This window comes from Podarcis raffonei, chromosome 4 (assembly GCF_027172205.1).
Source record: "Podarcis raffonei isolate rPodRaf1 chromosome 4, rPodRaf1.pri, whole genome shotgun sequence".
Taxonomy (NCBI): domain Eukaryota; kingdom Metazoa; phylum Chordata; class Lepidosauria; order Squamata; family Lacertidae; genus Podarcis; species Podarcis raffonei.
The window spans coordinates 28,123,162-28,141,959 of record NC_070605.1 but is presented as its reverse complement, the minus strand read 5'-3'; the positions used below and the strand labels follow the sequence as shown (position 1 = coordinate 28,141,959).

General features: G+C 45.3%; 1 protein-coding gene across 2 annotated transcripts in view; it reads right to left on the bottom strand.

The window, feature by feature from the left end:
* MTUS2 (microtubule associated scaffold protein 2) overlaps positions 1-18,798 on the bottom strand; it is a 217,993-nt gene that overhangs the window by 158,698 nt on the left and 40,497 nt on the right. Inside the window, exon 1 of one of the 2 annotated variants that reach the window (XM_053385965.1) lies at positions 14,189-14,244. The exons of the other annotated variant lie outside the window; for it this stretch is intronic. Within the exon in view, the coding sequence (XP_053241940.1) occupies positions 14,189-14,207 (19 nt within the window). The 5' untranslated portion in view covers positions 14,208-14,244. Of the gene's footprint in view, positions 1-14,188; positions 14,245-18,798 lie in introns of those variants that run through there. 2 annotated transcript variants of the gene reach the window in all.

The window sequence follows — 18,798 nt, the reverse complement described above, 5'->3', positions numbered from 1 at the left end:
TCTCCTCTCCTTTTAAACACTGCTTTTATATTTTAATGTTCAGTATTTTAAAAAAATGTTCAGTAAATAATAATCTTTACACAGGTGTAACCCCCTGGGTAAAGGTAAAGGGACCCCTGACCATTAGGTCCAGTCGTGACTGACTCTGGGGTTGCGGCGCTCATCTCGCTTTATTGGCTGAGGGAGCCGGCGTACAGCTTCCAGGTCATGTGGCCAGCATGACTAAGCCGCTCCTGGCGAACCAGAGCAGCGCACGGAAACGCCGTTTACCTTCCCGCCGGAGCGGTACCTATTTATCTACTTGCACTTTGACGTGCTTTCGAACTGCTGGGTTGGCAGGAGTAAGCCCCATAGCACACTTTTATTTGGAAGTAAGTCCCATTGAAATTAGTGTGACATCTAAGTGAACACAGATAGGATTAAGCTGTCAGCTTCACTGATCATAAACTGAATGCTGCTTGTGCAACCCTCATCATTACTTAGCTATCAGCTAAGGCAGGGGTAGCCATGTGGTCCTTTCCATATGCTGTTGGACTCCAACTCCCATCAGCCCCAGCCAACATGGTCAACAGTCAGGGATGCTGAGAGTTGTAGTCCAACAAAAACATCTGGCAGGCACAATTCTGGAAGGCTACCCACCAGCTAAGGCAACACTTAATTTCTATTTTATCATATGGTTAGAGCATGGTTCTGATAATGCCAAGGTCGCAAGTTTGATCCCTGTACAGAACAGTTGCATATTCCTGCATTGCAGGGGGTTTAGACTAGATGAGCCTCAGCGTCTCTTCCAGCTCTATGAATCTGTGATATGCTTCTAAGAAGTTTAGAACATAAAGCTTCATTCACTTGGATTTTTGTGCAATTGTAGGCAGACTTTTAAAATGTAACAGATGGAGTGAGGGGGAGTTTAAAGATTTGCAAAACATCTACTTCATAATGAATATATACATGCCACTTACATTTCTTCAGTTGAATGCGTTTCTTACTGTCCGCAGAAGCATTTTCAAACATTAATGAAAATAAAGGCACAACATAAAACAGTGTGTATATTAGAATCCCAAGTATCTCGTGCAAAAAAATGCCATCCAAAGCTGTAGCCGCTATCATTATTTCAGCCTCTCGCTCCTAGCTCTGAAGTATCCTGCTGCTACACGTACCTCATAGCACTTTATAAGCATTTTCTTCCTAGTTAAGCATGTAACTAGGAAATAATCTTCCTAGCAACCTGGATATAAACATACAGCACAAGAAGAATAAGTTATTAGTAGGCAAGTAAACTTGGTTACCTGCCAGGAAGGAACCTATGAAAAAAATGTGTAGGTAGAAAAATAGAATGGTTGCTGAAAGGTTTCTTTTGTGAAATGGGCTGTGTTTTGCCAGGCTCTCACAGTGGACTATAGACTGCTTTCCAGAACACGTACCTGGGTACAGCAAATAAATGTGAGTACAGTTGCCATTTATGATCAGGTATTCCGGGTTGCAGTCTAATTCCTACATAGAAATTGTTTCCTTTATAGGAATTTTGCATCACATGAACCAGTCTTATTTGGTTATTCAAACTGTCTCAGAGCTACAATTCCCAGCGTTCCGAGGAAAGAGGGATTCACAGATTTTGCACCCCTGGTTTAAAGAGATTGCTGAAAAATAAAAATAAAGATTTTTATAATGAAAAACTCTCATTTCCTCTATAAGTGGCTCTAGAAACATTACAAACATGGAATTTTCATAATTCTGCTCAGAGCTCTGTTTGGCCTAATTGTTGCAGTACAGTTATTATTGAATATAACTACTGTCCTTATGCCTTGATTGGAAAAACTGCATGGTAGAAACCTGACATGCTCAAAGGTTTCATAGCAAGAACTAAAAACAGGTGGGTGCCCCACAGAGTAAATCTAATTCTCCAATTAGATCATGGAAATGTGAACCTAAATGCTGTCAATACGTATTGATTAAGCAAATGGATACAAAAAGGGTAGCTGCTCAATGATGGGAAATCCCTGATCTCTTTGGGGACGGGGGTGCAGGTTTCGCGTTAATGATCCTGTTTCCAGATGTTGTTTCTCTTCCCACCATCATCTTTGGGAACAGCTTACAAGATGCTTTCAAGAAAGAGCTTCTGGACAAGTGAGGGATAACTTCCTCTCTGTCTCTGAAGGAAGCTCAGCATTTATTGCCTTTTGTTTATAATGGGGGGGGGCTGAGCATCTTCAGTGGGGCTGGAATCCTAGGAAGCTGCTGCCACTCAGTGTTGACAATACTAGGCTGGAAAGGTCTATGATCTGATAAGGCAACTTCATAGCTTTTTACTCTCGTAGGATTACTGTGTGTACTTCAGAGTGAAAGTTCTTAAGGTATGGCTTATATGGTACTCTGGAAGCAGCCCAAGACAACTACCTCCTTCCTCCAAAATGATTGGCCTGCAGTAGTTGACAAATTGTCATTCAGCTGTGATCCAGATTATCAGCGATCATTCATTCACATCGTAACTGGGAATCTCTAGTTGAAGTTCTTTGAAATTTCTACTATCATTTCGTTATCTCGCATATTTTACGGAATACTTAAGAAGAGATATCAAACTGTGCTGTTTCTAAGTTGCAGATTTCTATTGCTAGAGAAGTGCAAAAACAGAGAGAGCCAGCAGTTACCCAGAGAGAAGCAAGACTGCTTAGTTTCTTTGCCAGATTGCTGTGGAGACTTGACAGCGCATGTAGCAAACAACCCAAGACAGCAGGTGTTACCTTTCTGACCAAATTATTCATCGTAATGCATTTAAAGTATGTTTAGACATGCTATACGTTTAAAAAAATTAGCAGCAGACTGCTTTCTTGCTACTGATTCTATTGTCACAAACCTTTGCAGTGAAAACATTTGAGGAAAATCCCAATCTAACCAAATACCTTGCCTCGACACGATAGAATTTATTAGCAGCTTAATATAAGTATTAAAAAGAAAATGAAAGATGCTCACATCAAAAGGCAGGCACAGAGCTCGTGAGCCTTTCTAAGGCAATAAGCTTTCCTTAACCTCCAATTCTCCTGTTGTGGGAACTGCAAGTCGCTCAATATAATAAGAATATAACTGGGTCAATAAAATGGGGTCATCCTTCACTAGTAAGCCTCACAAAGTAAGTTGTGGGAGAGATTACTGCCACGTTGAGATGGGATTCAATTTAGTTTAAGATTATGATTATAATTCAACCGTATCTTATTTGTTTTCTTTTGTGCTATTTGAGAAACTTGAGATTTAAAAAATGGAATTCAGATCATAGGATAATATCAATGATACGTTTCTGCCATGATGCTTTAATAATATCCCTGCAACCTTCAGTGTGAAAGTCTCTTAAAGCCCTTTAGACACAACCAAATAATAATAGTGTAATTAAAGAACACTTCCAGTGTTGTGTGACCAGAGGAGACACTTATAGCAGCCCTCCTGAGCCTGGCGCCCACCAGATATTTGTTGGACTACAACTCCCATCATCTCTCACCACTGGCAACGCTGCCTGGGTCTGATGGGAGTCCAATAACATCTGGAGGGCACCAGATTGGATAACCCTGCTTTTCTTTAACCCTGGGCCCAGCTATCGTGAGTCCAACAATACTGTCAGGGTCAGGATCAGATTGGCAGGACCAGATGGAGGAGGAGGATCAAATGGCAGGGGCTGAACTGTGAAAATGTGGTTTGAAGGAGACTGAGCTCTCCCTTTTCCACCTTGACATCAGTCACTTTGGGAGGGGAAGGAGGGATGCTGGCCCTCCCCATGCTCCTGCAGACCAGAGATCTCAGTGGAGGCTGGAAGAGCTTTGCTCAGCTGACGGAAAAGTGGGGCAGTGCCCCTCCCCCTCCCAGAGGGTGGCAATGCAAGCTCTGGCTGCCCACAGGGCCTACAGGCTCTCCCCTCCCAATTCTCCTCACCTGTCTCATCCTAAATGCAACAGTGCAGTTGCATTTTCATAATTCCCACTATTTATACAGACACCTTGGTAAAATTGACAGTTCCCTGGGGAGACCTATGCGGATGCACTGAAATCCACAATTCTGTTTGTTAACAATATTCTGGCTGAAGTCACAACATGCCAACTCGGGTGGAAATTTTGAAATAAAGGGGGGGAAATAGAGCATATTTGCCAAAGCATATTTCCGAGCCATTTCAAAGCTCTCCTACCCAATCCCTTGCATACTAACTAGAATTTTTAGCATCATGTTTAGTTTATGGATGAATTCTTCTCAGCTTCATACAGAAGAACTGGCTCAGTAATTACAAGCTTTCTATAAGAAACGGGGGGAAGAATGCTCCTCCCCAAGAGTTCTCCTTTTAATTCATAAAATAAACACATATGCATTGATGGTTCCACACACATGTACTTTATCATGTCGTCACCTGGAAATAGTTGCATTGATGGCTCGCCCTCCCAAAACAACATACCTGGGTGCAATGAATGGCTTAAAGGAAGGATGGAATCAAAAAACAACTGAGGAACTTGACCCAAACAGAGGAGATGCTCATCAACAAAAGTAAGAAGAGTTCCTGCTGGGTCTGACTGAAGTCCCATCTGGACCCATTTACAAAACAATCATCTCTTATAAAACACTATTAGGTAAAGGTAAAGGGACCCCTGACCATTAGGTCCAGTAGTGTCCGACTCTGGGGTTGCGGTGCTCATCTCGCTTTATTGGCCGAGGAGCCGGCGTTTGTCCGCAGACAGCTTCCGGGTCATGTGGTCAGCATGACTAAGCCGCTTCTGGCGAACCAGAGCAGCGCACGGAAACGCTGTTTACCTTTCCGCCAGAGCGGTACCTATTTATGTACTTGCACTTTGATGTGCTTTCAAACTGCTAGGTGGGCAGGAGCAGGGACCGAGCAACGGGAGCTCACACCGTCACGGGGATTCGAACCGCCGACCTTCTGATCGGCAAGTCCTAGGCTCTGTGGTTTAACCCACAGCGCCACCCGCATCCCTAAAACACTATTAGAAGAACAACTAAAAAAATAAGCTAAGCAGCAGACCCAGAACAAAAGATCCACAAAACATATTCTTATGTTCTTAAATGTATGGTCCAAATGCGGCCATAGAGGTAGACTGGGGCCCCTGTATGCTTGCCTAGCACCTGCCTTAACATGTCTTCCCAGCCCCTTGTAGAGTGTGCAAGTTGCTTCTTTGGCAAGCTTAGCACATTCCAACCTTCCTCCAGCTCATGGACAATGTTGGGTAGGAGACAGGATGAGCTTTGCCACATCAGAGACTAGGCTAAAGGCATGAGCCCCCTGCAGCCCCTTTCAGCAAGCCTTGCCCCTGTACACATTTAATGTGCGAAGGGGGCTGTAGCTTCAGAATCATCAATTAGAGCTATATTGAGATTATGAACCTGGGGATGTGTCTGCTGCAAGATGCCCTAGCTAGCCTGAATGCCAGCGACCAGACACGTGCAGAATCTTATTTTGCATGCTCTGCCGGAGAACAACTTATTTTCAGGAAGTGATGCTTAACTCATAATACATCTAAGTATCACAAGAATGACCAATTCATATTCTGAATTAGGTAATTACAAACTTTGGCAACATCTCTACTGACAAGTGTATTTAGTTCCAGCAACTGAAGCTGAATGCAGAGCTCTGTAAATGGCCCCCAACTAGGGGAAGAAAATGGAAGGCTCTAATGTGCTCTCTGGTGCACAGTAATTAAGGAAGAAATATTTTTTGCGGATTGTGTAGTTCACGCTGGGAAGCTTCTCCTTTAACCTTCTATCTTTTGAATGTTTTTAACTTGCATATTTCATAGAATTAAATGGCAAAACCTTTCTGCTGAATTCAACTGTAATCTGACAAGCAGACTATATGCCTTGTTAACACAGATGATCTCTGCCCATACATCCTTAATTAAGACTAGAAAGCTGGCATTCGCTGTTGCTTAAAAGAAAACGTAGATCAAAGATATCCAAATGTGAAATGAATATTTCAAAACCTTGCATCCACTAACCAAAAGTCTAGGGAAGCCAAGTGTCAAAACCCCAGAAGTTAAGCTTGAAGGCAAAAGTTCAAACAGCCAATGTTAACTAGGCATTTGCTGGGCCTTGTTTTTTTTCTTTTCTAGAAGAAGAAAGAAAGTCAAAATGCATTTATTTATAAAAAGTTTTTAAATGCTACCCCAAGCAGTCCCTGATATCCAATACAATGCAAAAATGTACCTTTGGGAACACCTTGCCTTGTATACCCCTGCCTGGTAACTTTGATCGTTGGGAAAGAAACTCTTAGTAGTGTCCTGTGCCCAAGAATTTTGTCTTATGTCTACTAAGACCAGGGTCTTTAGTGTGTTGGCACCTGCCCCTTGGAATGCACTCTAATGAATATCAGGCAGGCACTACAGTACTGGCATTTAGGTGACTGCTTAAAACTCATCTGTTCACCCATTATTTTTCTTAATGGTGGTGGTACAGATTTTTTCACACATCACAAAAATAAAGTTAAGTAATATATTTGAAACTAAGCACTACATTAATAAGAACCATAAATACTGAGTGTCTGTCCTACCACAGGTCATGGTGAAACTGGTGGCTAACTTTCTCAGCACGACCTAACCATATAGCTATAGATAGATATAGATTTTGAATTATGGTGCTGGAGGAGACTCTTGAGAGTCCCATGGACTGCAAGAAGATCAAACCTCTCCATTCTTAAGGAAATCAGCCCTGAGTGCTCACTGGAAGGACAGATCATGTAGCTGTGACTCCAATAGTTTGGCCACCTCATGAGAAGAAAAGACTCCCTGGAAAAGACCCTGATGTTGGGAAAGATGGAGGGCACAAGGAGAAGGGGACGACAGAGGACAAGATGGTTGGACAGTGTTCTCGAAGCTACCAGCATGAGTTTGACCAAACTGCGGGAGGCAGTGGAAGACAGGAGTGCCTGGCATGCTCTGGTCCATGGGGTCACGAAGAGTCAGACACAACTAAACAACTAAACAACAACAACATAGATATAGATATAGATATAGATATAGATATAGATGGAGAAATATTTTTCATGCCTGGTGTCAGATGTCTGCCCTGTCATGGGGAAGTGGAGAGCAGTGCTTACTGTGAGACTTTAAATGTCACCTAAGAATGTGCTGGTTGGGCCAGAAGATTGCTGGACTGCTAGACCCAGGAGTCCCTGGGTCACTTTTTCTTTAATTGCATTCAAAAGATAGACCTGAAAGCTAATGGGAACTATTTATTTCATAAAATTTATACACTGCTTGATTGTAAAAACAAAAACAAGTAACGAACCCTCAAAGTGCTTTACAAAAGATAAAACATTAATATCAAGATGAATTTGCAACCATGCTTTAAATTAAATTACTAAACCAGATTAAAATTACCTCACTTTCTAAGCATCTGGGTAGGCTTGTCCAAACAAGTATGTTTTTAGCAGCTGCCGAAAAGAGTACAGTGAAGGGGCCTGCTTGATCTCAATAGGCAGGGAGTTGCAAAATGTAAGTGCTGCCACACTAAATGATCAAGTTGTGACAAATGTGGAATGGGTATTATGTGGCACCTGTAGTAGTGCCAATTTCGCCAATCAAATAGGTGAAGTTGGCCTATGTGAGGTAAGGTGATCTTGTAAACTGGTCCCAAGTTGTTAAGGGCTTTATATACTAACTGTAACACCTTGAAATTGGCTCGGTAACTAAGAACTGCCTTGGGAACAGTCTTATAAGGTCCACTTGTCATTCTACCGTGTTTAATATTTATATGAAGCCTCTGGGAGACAGATGTCATCAGATAATGGTGACACTCAGCTCTACATTTTGTTATCAAGTGAATTTAACAATAGTTTATTTAGTGCTCAAAGGCTTTTCTCAGTCTTGATTTCATACACTCTATCTCAAGTCAAGCTTTGTGAGGTAGGTCATTAGTAATCCAATTTCAAGCTGCAAAATATATTAACTTAAAGACAAACTGTGTGTTGTGCTGGGAGACCCGTTATTGATCTCATGACCATTTTTAAAAACTAAATAAAGCTGAGGGGCTGTTAATTTGATTAGGGGACTGGAGGAGGGTGCTTAATCCTTTTTCCATGACAGATGCGTGTATTTCTCCCTCCACAAAGTAATAGTCAGCATGAGGGTGAGAGATCTAGACTGGGAGAAAGGGGTGGGCATCTCTGCTCTCCATGCTGGCTTCCCAGTCAAATTTAGCTCCCCTCCCAACATCTATCATCACAAGGGGAGCCCCAGCCATTGAAGCACCTCAGCCCCACCAACAAAGTGTCATGGTGGCAAGCAAGTTAGGCAGCTGTGTAAGAACGGGCTGTTTATTTGCCTGTTTGCTTTAGGAGTGGGAAACAGAATCCTGGACCCCCGGCAGGGCATTTTGAGAGGTGGGTGGGGCCTCATACCCATCAATCACTTGACACCAGATTCCTTGGTGTCTTAAAAGATTCCTTGGATCGCTAGCTTAGATTGAAGTCTGTGATGCTAAGGAGGGCTACAATTGGCCAGTGGTTATTTACCAGTCATAGGTCATAAGTGTCATAGGATAAGTTGTTGAATGGGAGGCGGATTGGATCGCTGAGGTTTACAATTTTCCAGTTAAAGAGTTATGAAGCTCAGGGACATCTTTCAGTCCAAAAATTGTATGCACGTCAATGGCAACAATCACGAAAGCTGAGCATATCTCAGATGCTATTCTATACAGGTATTCCCCTCACATGACCAGGTATATGTGTACTGTCAGACATAAATAAATAATTCAATTAGAGCTGGAGGGTCCTCATGGCAAGACCCTCCCTGGAGCCTGAAGAGGATATCAGGGAGGGCAGAGGAAGCCCTGAAGAGACCAGAGGCGCAGCTGGTGCCCAGGGTAGCTTTCCTGTGCATCCTCCAGCCGCCCTCAGAGCTTCAATTCCAATTGTGGGTATTTTTGGGATACAGTATTTTTGGTAAGGATTGAAGAGAGAATGGCAGAGAGGGCGTTTAAAAGGTGCTACCCTTTACAAATTCACTTATGTGCACAGGGGCCAAGAACGTAACTCCACGTAAGGGGGAGCCAGCTGTATACTAAAAGCTAACACTTCTCAGAGTGTGGACCACAATGGAACCATCCTGGCACAGCAAGGGAAGGTATCAGCAGGCTTGGGGAGCCTCAAAGTTCGAAGAAGTCCAGAAAGTCATAAACAGCTCGATAAAGACTAAACACACTGAATGGGCATGAAATCCTTAGTGATGGGGCTTGGGGTGGGGAGAGAACCACCATGTTGGTGAAATGGAATATCCTACTAAAGGGTATAGCTAGCTGTGATTTTCCCTCCCAAGTGAGATTAGACAGGGACCCTCCTTGCTGAATTTCTGGTGAATGAGCAAGACTTGTTCCAATGGGAATTTTTAAGGTAGCGTTTGGTTTTATGATAAATTCTTTTCGTTTGATTGTCCCATTTTATGTGGATTGTTGTTAAGTACACTGCCTAGAAATGAAACAAATTAAGGGGTATATATTTAATGCTTTGAATAAGTAAACAAACAAACAAACAAATTACAATAAACAAACAATGTATGGCACATGATGAAACATTTTGTTGCAAGGTTTTGCACAAAAACAAGCCCTTAAAAAACATATCAAGGAGATATGTTTATAGTAGGTGGTTTTCCACCCCCCAGAAAGAAACCCTACCAAGGAGATAAATCAATAGTAGGTGTTTCCCCACCCCAGCCCCCTTTGCTGGGTATTTATAGGCCTGAACAGTGAGTTTGAGAAATCTACCATGCAAAATTTAAGGTTGCCAAGCAACAGAACTCTGCCACCACCTGTAGCAAATTGAATGTTTTATTTTCCCCCACAGTATGCAGAGTTGACTCATGTTTTTAAAAAAGAGATGAAACTGAATGTTGTAAACAAGAAACCAGTTAGCAAGCAGGCATGTGTTTCTGCAAACTACCGGAAATCATCACAATGACCTAACTTAAAATTTCTGGTTTTCTGATACTCTTCCATATTTTGGAATACTTCAACAATGCACTAATTACCGCATTTTTTGCTCTATAAGACGCACCAGACCACAAGACGCACCTAGTTTTTGGAGGAGGAAAACCAAGAAAAAAAATATTCTGAATCTCAGAAGCCAGAACAGCAAGAACACTGTGCAGTGAAAGCAGCAATCCCTCTTGCTGTTCTGGCTTCTGGGATAGCTGCGCAGCCTGCATTCGCTCCATAAGACACACACACATTCCCCCTTACTTTTTAGGAGGGAAAAAATGAGGCTTATAGAGCAAAAAATACAGTAATCTTAATATACTTTACTCCAAGGTGTGTGTGTGTGTTTAGTGTGCAGTTAGCAGAACATGTGAAGTCTGAAAAATGTTGTGCAGTTGTTAGTTAATAGTGTGCGGTTTGAAAAGGGGGCGGGTTAGACAATTATTAAGCACTTTTATGGCAGGTAATTTCAGGGACAGCATGGACACAAATTATGTCAAGGCAGAATGCCCTCAGTTTCTGTACTTAAAAGAAATAGTCCAAATTAACCACAAAAAACACCCTCTTTTGGGGGCTGGAACCTCACCTTCTTCTCTTGCATCTTCAGGTAACAATTGGTTGCATCCTTGTACATATCCTCCTTTTGTGCCTGCTATTCACTGAGCTAAGGCAGATTCAGGAACAAATTATCACTGAACAGTCGCTAAGAACTACTTCTAGGGAAGGACTGACATTGATGCAGGAGGGAAGCAAGAAGCAAAGCACGCTTTGGGTTCTCTGCACTTTTTGTGTGGGTGGGAAAATCTGACAGGGAAAATCTGCTTTGAAAACTCCCTGCTTTAATGATCACAGAGACACTGTGAAATTTTACTCAGAGTAAACCCATTTAAGTTAATGAACAGGACTAAGTGCATCTACAGCCTGAGTTGAACACCACCCTCTTTCTCAATCAACCTCCCCCAACCAGGTCCCTCTAGATTACAGGTGTCAAACACAAGGCCCGCAGGTCGAATCTGGCCCGCCAGACCTCGTCATGTGGCCCGTGTAGCCAGCAATTCCTGGTGTCCGTAAGGGCCGCCCCCCTTCCCCCGCAAGCCCTTTTATCAATGACAAAGGCAGGAACACTCCTTCCGCGCCTGTCCGGCTCTGCAAAAGGCAACCCTTTCACGCGCTTGATTTGCAACCCAACCCAGCCGCGCGGTGCCCTTTCGGATTTCTCCCTCTCCTCCTCGCCAAGCCCCAAATCGAGCCCGCCCTCCGCTGTCAAGGCCTGTCTGGCTCGCAGTACCCATTGTGGCGCTTGCTTCTGGGAAATGCGGACTGCTTCCCGGCTCTCCGCCCTCGCTTTGCCCGCTTGGACGGAGCAAAGCACAAGACACCGGCTGCGCCATCGCGGGGTCCGCGCGTGTAAGAGCCGCCGCTGCGCACGAGGCTAGGGATCCTTCTCTCTCTCCCTCCCTCGGTTCACCTTTGGCCCTGATAGGAGAGGCCTGATCCCGGGCCATCGCTCGCTCTTCCCTCTTGCACGGGTGACTTGCCCGCCTGCTGCCGCCGCCTCCTCCTCCTCCTCTCCTCCCAGAAAGGCAGGTTGGATGCGGGAGGGTCGCTGCACCTTTAAAGTCCTGCACATTTTCTGCAGTGTGTACAAACACCGAGGTCTAGCCGCAAAGTTAGCAAGCCTAGGCCCTTGTTAAGGTGGGCTGGAGGAGGGTTGGCTCGGAAAGCCGGCGGGTCGCTCTGTGCGCGCCCCCCTCCAAGCAACCCACGCGCGACGGGTACTGGCTGAGCAAGGTCGCTGCTGCAAAATAAATAAATAAAGAGAGCACGAAAGCAAAACCCGTGCGCCAGGGGAAGCTAGGCCGGAGGAAGCCGAGCAGCGGCGGCGGACACATAGTCCTACAGATACAAACGGCCCTTTGAGGGTGACCAAACTGCTGATGCGGCCCCCGATGCATTTGAGTTTGACACCCCTGCTCTAGATGTATTGGACCACAATCCACACTTTGGCATACAGTCCCCTTGAAATCAGGAGGGTAGCAACAATTTGTTCTTTTCAGCTTCCTTAGACAAGTTATTTAATCAGGCATTTTCTGGGTAATAAAGTCAGATACTGCTCCAGTTGGTTTTACAGGCAGATTTAATGTATTCTTATTGTTTTAACCTTGCATTCTGTATTTCCGAATGGTGGGCAGTTATTATTATTAAAATAAAAGACCAAACTCCCATCAGTCCCAGCCAGCATGGCTAATAGACAGGGATTATGGAAGGAGTGGTCCAAAACATACAGAGGGCACCTGGTCAATAACAGCTGCTCTTAATATAGCTGTCTGAGAGTTTCAGGTGTATTTGAGGGGAAAGGCCATAGCTCAGTGGTAGAGCATTTGCTTTGCATGCGAAAGGTTCCACGTTAAATCCCTGGCATCTCCAGATAAGGCTGGGGGAGACCATTGTCTGAATTGCTGGAGAGCCACTGCCAGTCAGTGCAGTCAATATTAAGCTAGATGGACCAATGGTGTGACTTTGTATAAGGCAGCATCACAACTTCCTTTGCCACTGAGGGTCATGCCCCAGGCTATGATTTTTCAAGTGCTCTTACAAGACATTTATGTTTTAACAAGGCAGCACATGACCTACATAAATCATGACTCAAAATCTGAATGTGAGCAGTCATGCTCTCCCCGCTTCCAGAATTTAGCTTCTGGAGATTTTTCCACCAACAAGAAATGCTCCATTTCTACAATCTGCCCCTAAGCCTACTTGTTTACGACTGAATGAAAACAATAAGGATGCAATCAAGCTCTTTTGAAATCAAGGCAGGCTTTGCAGATGACTTCAAAGGGAATGAATTGCACCCTTTTTCAATCATCTGTATGGAACAGATGGGTGAGAATGGAAATATATCCACTGGAATTTTGCAAACTGATCCTGTGCATGTTTCAAGTATGAGAATGTGAACCTTTCTATGAGTTTCACCAGAAACCGAAAACATAAATTACAGTTAAACACAAGATTATTAACAATATAATTGTCCGGATAATTTATTTTTATTACTGAATAAATTGCTGTCTGCAAATAACCCACCTGGTTCTTGAATTCAAAATGCACCTGTTCAAATGCATACTTCTGCTGTGGGCATCAGCTTTGGCATTTACTTCTGCAGAATGGCACTGCAGCAGTTTCTGATGCTTCCCCTTTGTATATGGTCGTTGTTGAATTAAATTTCTATACCGCCCTATACCCATAGATCTCAGGGTGGTTCACAACGTAAGATTACAATATAAAAACACAAAATACATAATAAAAATAAGAATAAAATGTAAGAGATCAGCTGATTCCCAGAAGAGGGTCTCAATATGTCTATGCACCTCTCCAAACTCTCTGGGCACTGCTATTTGCCTTCCAACAATGAAGCAGCTTCTAAATGTAATTTCACTTTCTATTGCCAGCTTAGCCATTGACACAAACAGTGTGTTCTCCAGGGTGAAGGTCTATCCAGGAGACCTGTCCGCCAGGCATCTCAAAGGGCACAACCCTAGTCTGGCTATGGCCCCCATGTGCCCTAGAGTACCTTCTTCCACTCCAGTGTGGAAGCTAATACCTTTGTTGTCTGCAATGTCAGGGTATAGAGACCCTGCGATGCTACATTACTGCTTTTATAGATGCCACCTTTCAGTCAAAATGAAGACCCCAAATTGTCTCACAAAGAATATGAACACAACTGCTAATACAAACAATGCAGCTGATATTTTTTTTTAAAAAACCTTACAATTTCAGAAGTATTAAAAACCAAAACCTTTGTTTTCCTGCTGAAAAGGCTAACACTCAAGAGGGGAGGCTAATATTTGGTCCTTGAGATGTAGCTGGACTACAGCTCCCATCATCCCATACTATCTAGCCTGCTGGTTGGGGTTGATGGGAGTTGGGAGTCCAGAAATTGGCTTCTATTTACCCTGACAGGCTTCTCTGGAAGAGGGGCTATAGCCCCTCTCTGTGCCACTGCTGGCTTCATGCCTAGCTGCTGCTCTGCCGGCAGTTGTGTATGGAGTTGCTGCTAGGGCTGTGAACCAGATTTGGCCAGGGCCCGAATCCCAAGCGAAATCAGGCCTATTCAGAGGGCCTTGTTTGAACTGGATTGAGACAGCCCCGGATTGCTACAGGGTGCGTGTTGGGACGTGAAGCAGGAAGAAGAAGAGGGCATGAGTGAGAAGGAGGAGAAACCATGAAAAGGAAAGAGCCCTACCACGTGGCTGCATCTTCATGGGAGAAGGCTGGAGCTTCCTTGCCCGCAAGGCCTCTCCTCCTCGCCAGGCCTCTCCCCTCCTTCCTATTCACCGAAGAAGCACCACACGCAATGAGATCTTAGTGGGAGGTTCTGATCTTGTGCAGTGCTGCTCCTCTTCTTCATATGTGACTTCCATGAGAGCGGCGCCTTCACAAGTCGCTTTCTTTTCATGCAGGGAAGTCATTCATGAAGGAGGACCACAACACATGGATGTTGGGAGTTGTAGTACGCTCCATAAGTTCCCCCACAAGTTCAGCACCCCATAGAGATGGGTGCTGCGATCAAACTTAACAAGCTGAGCAGAAGGAAAAGTATAAATGAAACCATTTACACAGCTACAAATCATCAAATATATTACTGTTTTTAATTGCCAATTATTTGTGTCCTAGGCCACAATACTACGCAGATTCTGTTGGAAGTAGACTTAACTGAAATCTGTAAGATTTATTTCAGAGCAAATGTACTTAGGCTGCCCGAGGTAGTGATGGGAATGTTTAATATAGAAACAGCCTTTGTGTGCTTGTGTTCTGTTCTTCAAATTTGACTTTATGTCATTATTGTCTTAACCTTTCATTGTACACAGCTATATTACAAATACAATTTCCAATTCAATAAGTGCATGCCTCTTGAGGCCTGACCTTTAAAATTATTTCAGGCAACATGTAGATTGTTGTTTGAGGTCAACATGAAAGCCAAGAGATGTAAAAGTTTTCATGGGCCAGTTTTTCCTTCTAATTCTGATTAGGCAGCTCTTCCAAATTCTAGGTGTGTGTGTGAGAGCGAGTGGGGGAGCTGAAAAGGAACCATAAACTCCCTCCCTGAAAACCATTGTCAACCTCCCCACCCCCCAAAGAGAGGAAATGGTTTAACCCCCTATTTCATTGCTGCCACTCCCCTTACTTGGACAGAACCTTTGGACTGAAAAAGGCTCTAAATAAAATCCTAGCTTTCAATAAATAAATAGTACAGAAACTGATATTGCACACATGCCCGTGTTCCATGTGCACAAATTAACATGAGATGACTCTTGCTCTTTGACAAGAACTGTTGTGCCCAGGACCTGCTTGCAGGTCCCCCACAGACATATGGCAGGCCCATAGGAGCCAATTCCTAAGGACCAAGGTCCCTTCAGCCCCCCAATAAAATATTTGAGGGGGCCAAGCCTCCACAAAGTTGGTAGGCATTGCCAATCAAATGGTATGTGTCTGCCTTGTCACGCGCTCGATTACATGATTGGGGCTTACCTGCCCCCACCAATATTTTATTCAAGGTGTCATCCTTGCCTGCCTCCAGAATGCTGGGCTAAGATGGGCCACTGGCCTGATTCAGCTGTCCTGTCTGAGCACTTGCCACAAGAGATGCAGAACCTGAGCACAATAGCACAGCCAGCCACCCTGCCTCTCTCTTTGAACACCAGGTGTTAGAGATAAGCCACAAAGGAAACCCTGGAAACAAGACCGATGGAAACAAGATAATGTGGCCATATGTCCTGCTTTACAGTGGACGGTCCTATATTTGGAAGCCCTTGAAGTTGCCCATCAACAACTTTAGCAGTTAAATTTTAAATTGGCATAGATACATATAAGTTTGCACATGCAAATTATTTGCAAATCTGTTTCTCTGGGCCACTCTAGCCCAAGGCCACAAACTGAATACAGGGCACTCCCAATTTACGCGGATGTTTCGTTCCAAGGCATCATATGTTTAAGTGAAATTGCGTATATTTGAAACAGCCTACAGATACCTTGTTCCACCCCCGTCGCACCTCGTTCCACCCCTTTTTGTGATGTTTTGGGGTCACATCAGGATTTGGCGCAATGCACACATGCGCGGTCACGCACTGTCAGGGAACTGCCATCTGAGACTAAGGAGGTGAAAGGGCTCATGGAGGGTGAGAGAGACCATTCAGCGGAGGAGGGGACCAGCAGGGGGAGAAGTGGAGTTCCAAGGGAAAGTGAGTCGGAGGGAGGGCTCAGAGACACTTCAAGCGGGAGCAGCGGGGAGATTTCAGGACCTCCTGTAGGGACACCCACTCCTCGGCGGAAACTGTCACGCCGAGAGTCCAGAAGACGCGTTTCCGTTAAGGAGCTTTTATGCTGGAAGAAGTTCCGTAAACGCCCACTGTCCGATTCAACGAGCGATTGATGGAGTCATGTTTAAGGAGCTCCATCACAGACAGAGGTTTGGGGACTTAGCCAAACTCTGAGGGATTAGGATTTTACGCACAAGCAGCTCATCATCCCATCACAGCAATCGGACAGTCCCTGAAAGCAGCTTGTGCAGAGAGGCATCATGAGTAACCCAGCCGGAGCCGGAGGAGCAGCAGGAGCTGGAGAGGGTCCAAGCCTGGAAGAAAGGTACAGAGTGTTGGAACTCCAGCTAGCAATGCAAACGGCGAGGCTAGAAGAAAGGAGGGCGCAGGATGCAGAAAAGGCAAAAGGCGCTACACTAGCAAGAAAGATGCCAGGAATGGTGCAGAAGTTTGGGGGGGACCCCAGGAACTACCAAGCCTTTAGGACAGAGATGCAGTATGCTCTTGAACTGCAGTTTAATGACTTTCCCGACGAGGCATCGAGAGTGGCGTTTGTGATTGGCCATCTCGAAGGAGGGGCGAGAGATTGGGTCAGACCCCTGATGGCAGGGAATAGTGACATGCTGAAGGACGCGAGGAAGTTTTTTCGCGCCATGGATTTGATGTTTTCCAGCGAGATTGAACAGGGGCTGGTGCGCAGACAATTGATGGCGTGCAAACAGGGGAGCCGATCGGTTCGTGAGTACTGGACTGAGTTTACAATGTTGATACATAGATTGGGGTGGGACCTTTCGGCGGAACCCATTCAAATGCTCTTTGAAGAGGGGCTTTCTTCGGCGGTGAAAGATGAACTTTCCCGGGCGCCCAGGGCGGAGTCTATGGACCAGCTGACCAAATCAGCGCTGACCATTGGAGCACGCCAGGAGGCAAGAGCCTTGGAGAAGCGGGAGGGGAAAGGAGAGCGTTGGAGGGATTTCCGCATTCCAGAGATTCCAGAACCAAGTTTCCCGCCAGGAGAGCCGATGGAAGTTGGAACAGCGCGCGCGCGCGCAGTTTCAAATCCCAGTGAAGGGAGGAAGAAGGAGGGAAAGAGCGCCAAGAAATGTTATCTCTGCCAGCAGCCAGGTCACTTTGCCAGAGTCTGCCCGCAAAGAAAGGAATGGCAAGGGATGGCTGGAGCTGTTGGGGGGAAGGAGGAGGAAGTCCAGGAGCCAGTAAAAGCCAACGCCTGTCTGCCTCTGTCAGGGCACTGCAGACAGGCCAAGGAGCAGTAAAAGTGCCCACTCCGGAACCTCCAAGACCAGCCCTAGTAATAGAGGTGTTGCTAGAGCTGGCAAACGGATACCCACTAAAGACTAAGGCGCTGCTGGACTCAGGCAGCTCCTGTAATTTTATGAGCAAGGAGTTTGCAGCTGAACACCAGATACAGACACTCCCTTTAAGCAACCCCCTGCAGGTCACCACGATCGATGGGAGGGAGCTGCTGGGAGGAGAAGTCAGCCTACAAACCGTCCCAATGGTTATGAGGGTGGCCAGGCACACTGAGAGGATAGCGTTCAATGTAGCCACCCTGGGAGGGGCTCCAGTCATTTTGGGAATGAGCTGGCTAGCGTTGCATGACCCGCTAGTGGGCTGGCATCAGAGAGTGGTCTCCTTTGGGTCAGCACATTGTCTGGAACACTGCAGAGAGGGAAAGGTGCCAGAAGGGGCAAAAGCCTCTCTAGCAGGGACGGAAGTGGCGGACAAAGGGAAGGTGCCCAAACAATACGCTGACCTGAGCAAGGTCTTCAGTGAAAGGGAAGCAGATAAATTACCACCGCACAGAGACTTTGACTGCCAAATTAATCTGGTCCCTGGGGCCCAGCTCCCCGTGGGCAAGCTGTACGCCATGTCAGACAGGGAAATGCAGGAGTTAAGGGAGTTTATTGATAAAAACCTGAAGAGGGGCTTCATCAGAGAGTCCAGAGCGGTGGGGGGGAGCCCAGTGTTTTTTGTGGACAAAAAAAACACGGATAAACCGAGATTGGTCGTGGACTACCGGGCCCTAAATGCCGTGTCAGAACCAGTGACTTTCCCCATGCCCAGGATTGATGACATTTTGACCAGGGTGAGGAAGGGAAAGATATTCACGAAACTGGACCTGAGAGGAGCATACAACCTGATACGAATAAAGAAGGGGGATGAATGGAAAACCACCATGTTCACCCCTTTGGGGGCGTTTGAATATCTCGTTATGCCATTCGGATTACAATCAGGCTCCGCCTGTTTTCAATCGCTCATGAACCACGTACTGGGACCTTTGCTCTACAAGAATTGCGTGGCCTTCCTCGATGACGTGCTGATATATTCAGAGAATGAGGAGCAGCATGTAAAGGATGTCAGGGAAGTGCTGAGCCAGCTGCAAGCAAACCAGTTGTGGGTGAAATTGGAGAAGTGTCAGTTCCACACCAAGGAGGTGGAATTCCTGGGGTACCGCTTATCAGACAAGGGATTAGCCATGGATCCAGGGAAGGTCCAGGCGGTGCTGGAATGGAAG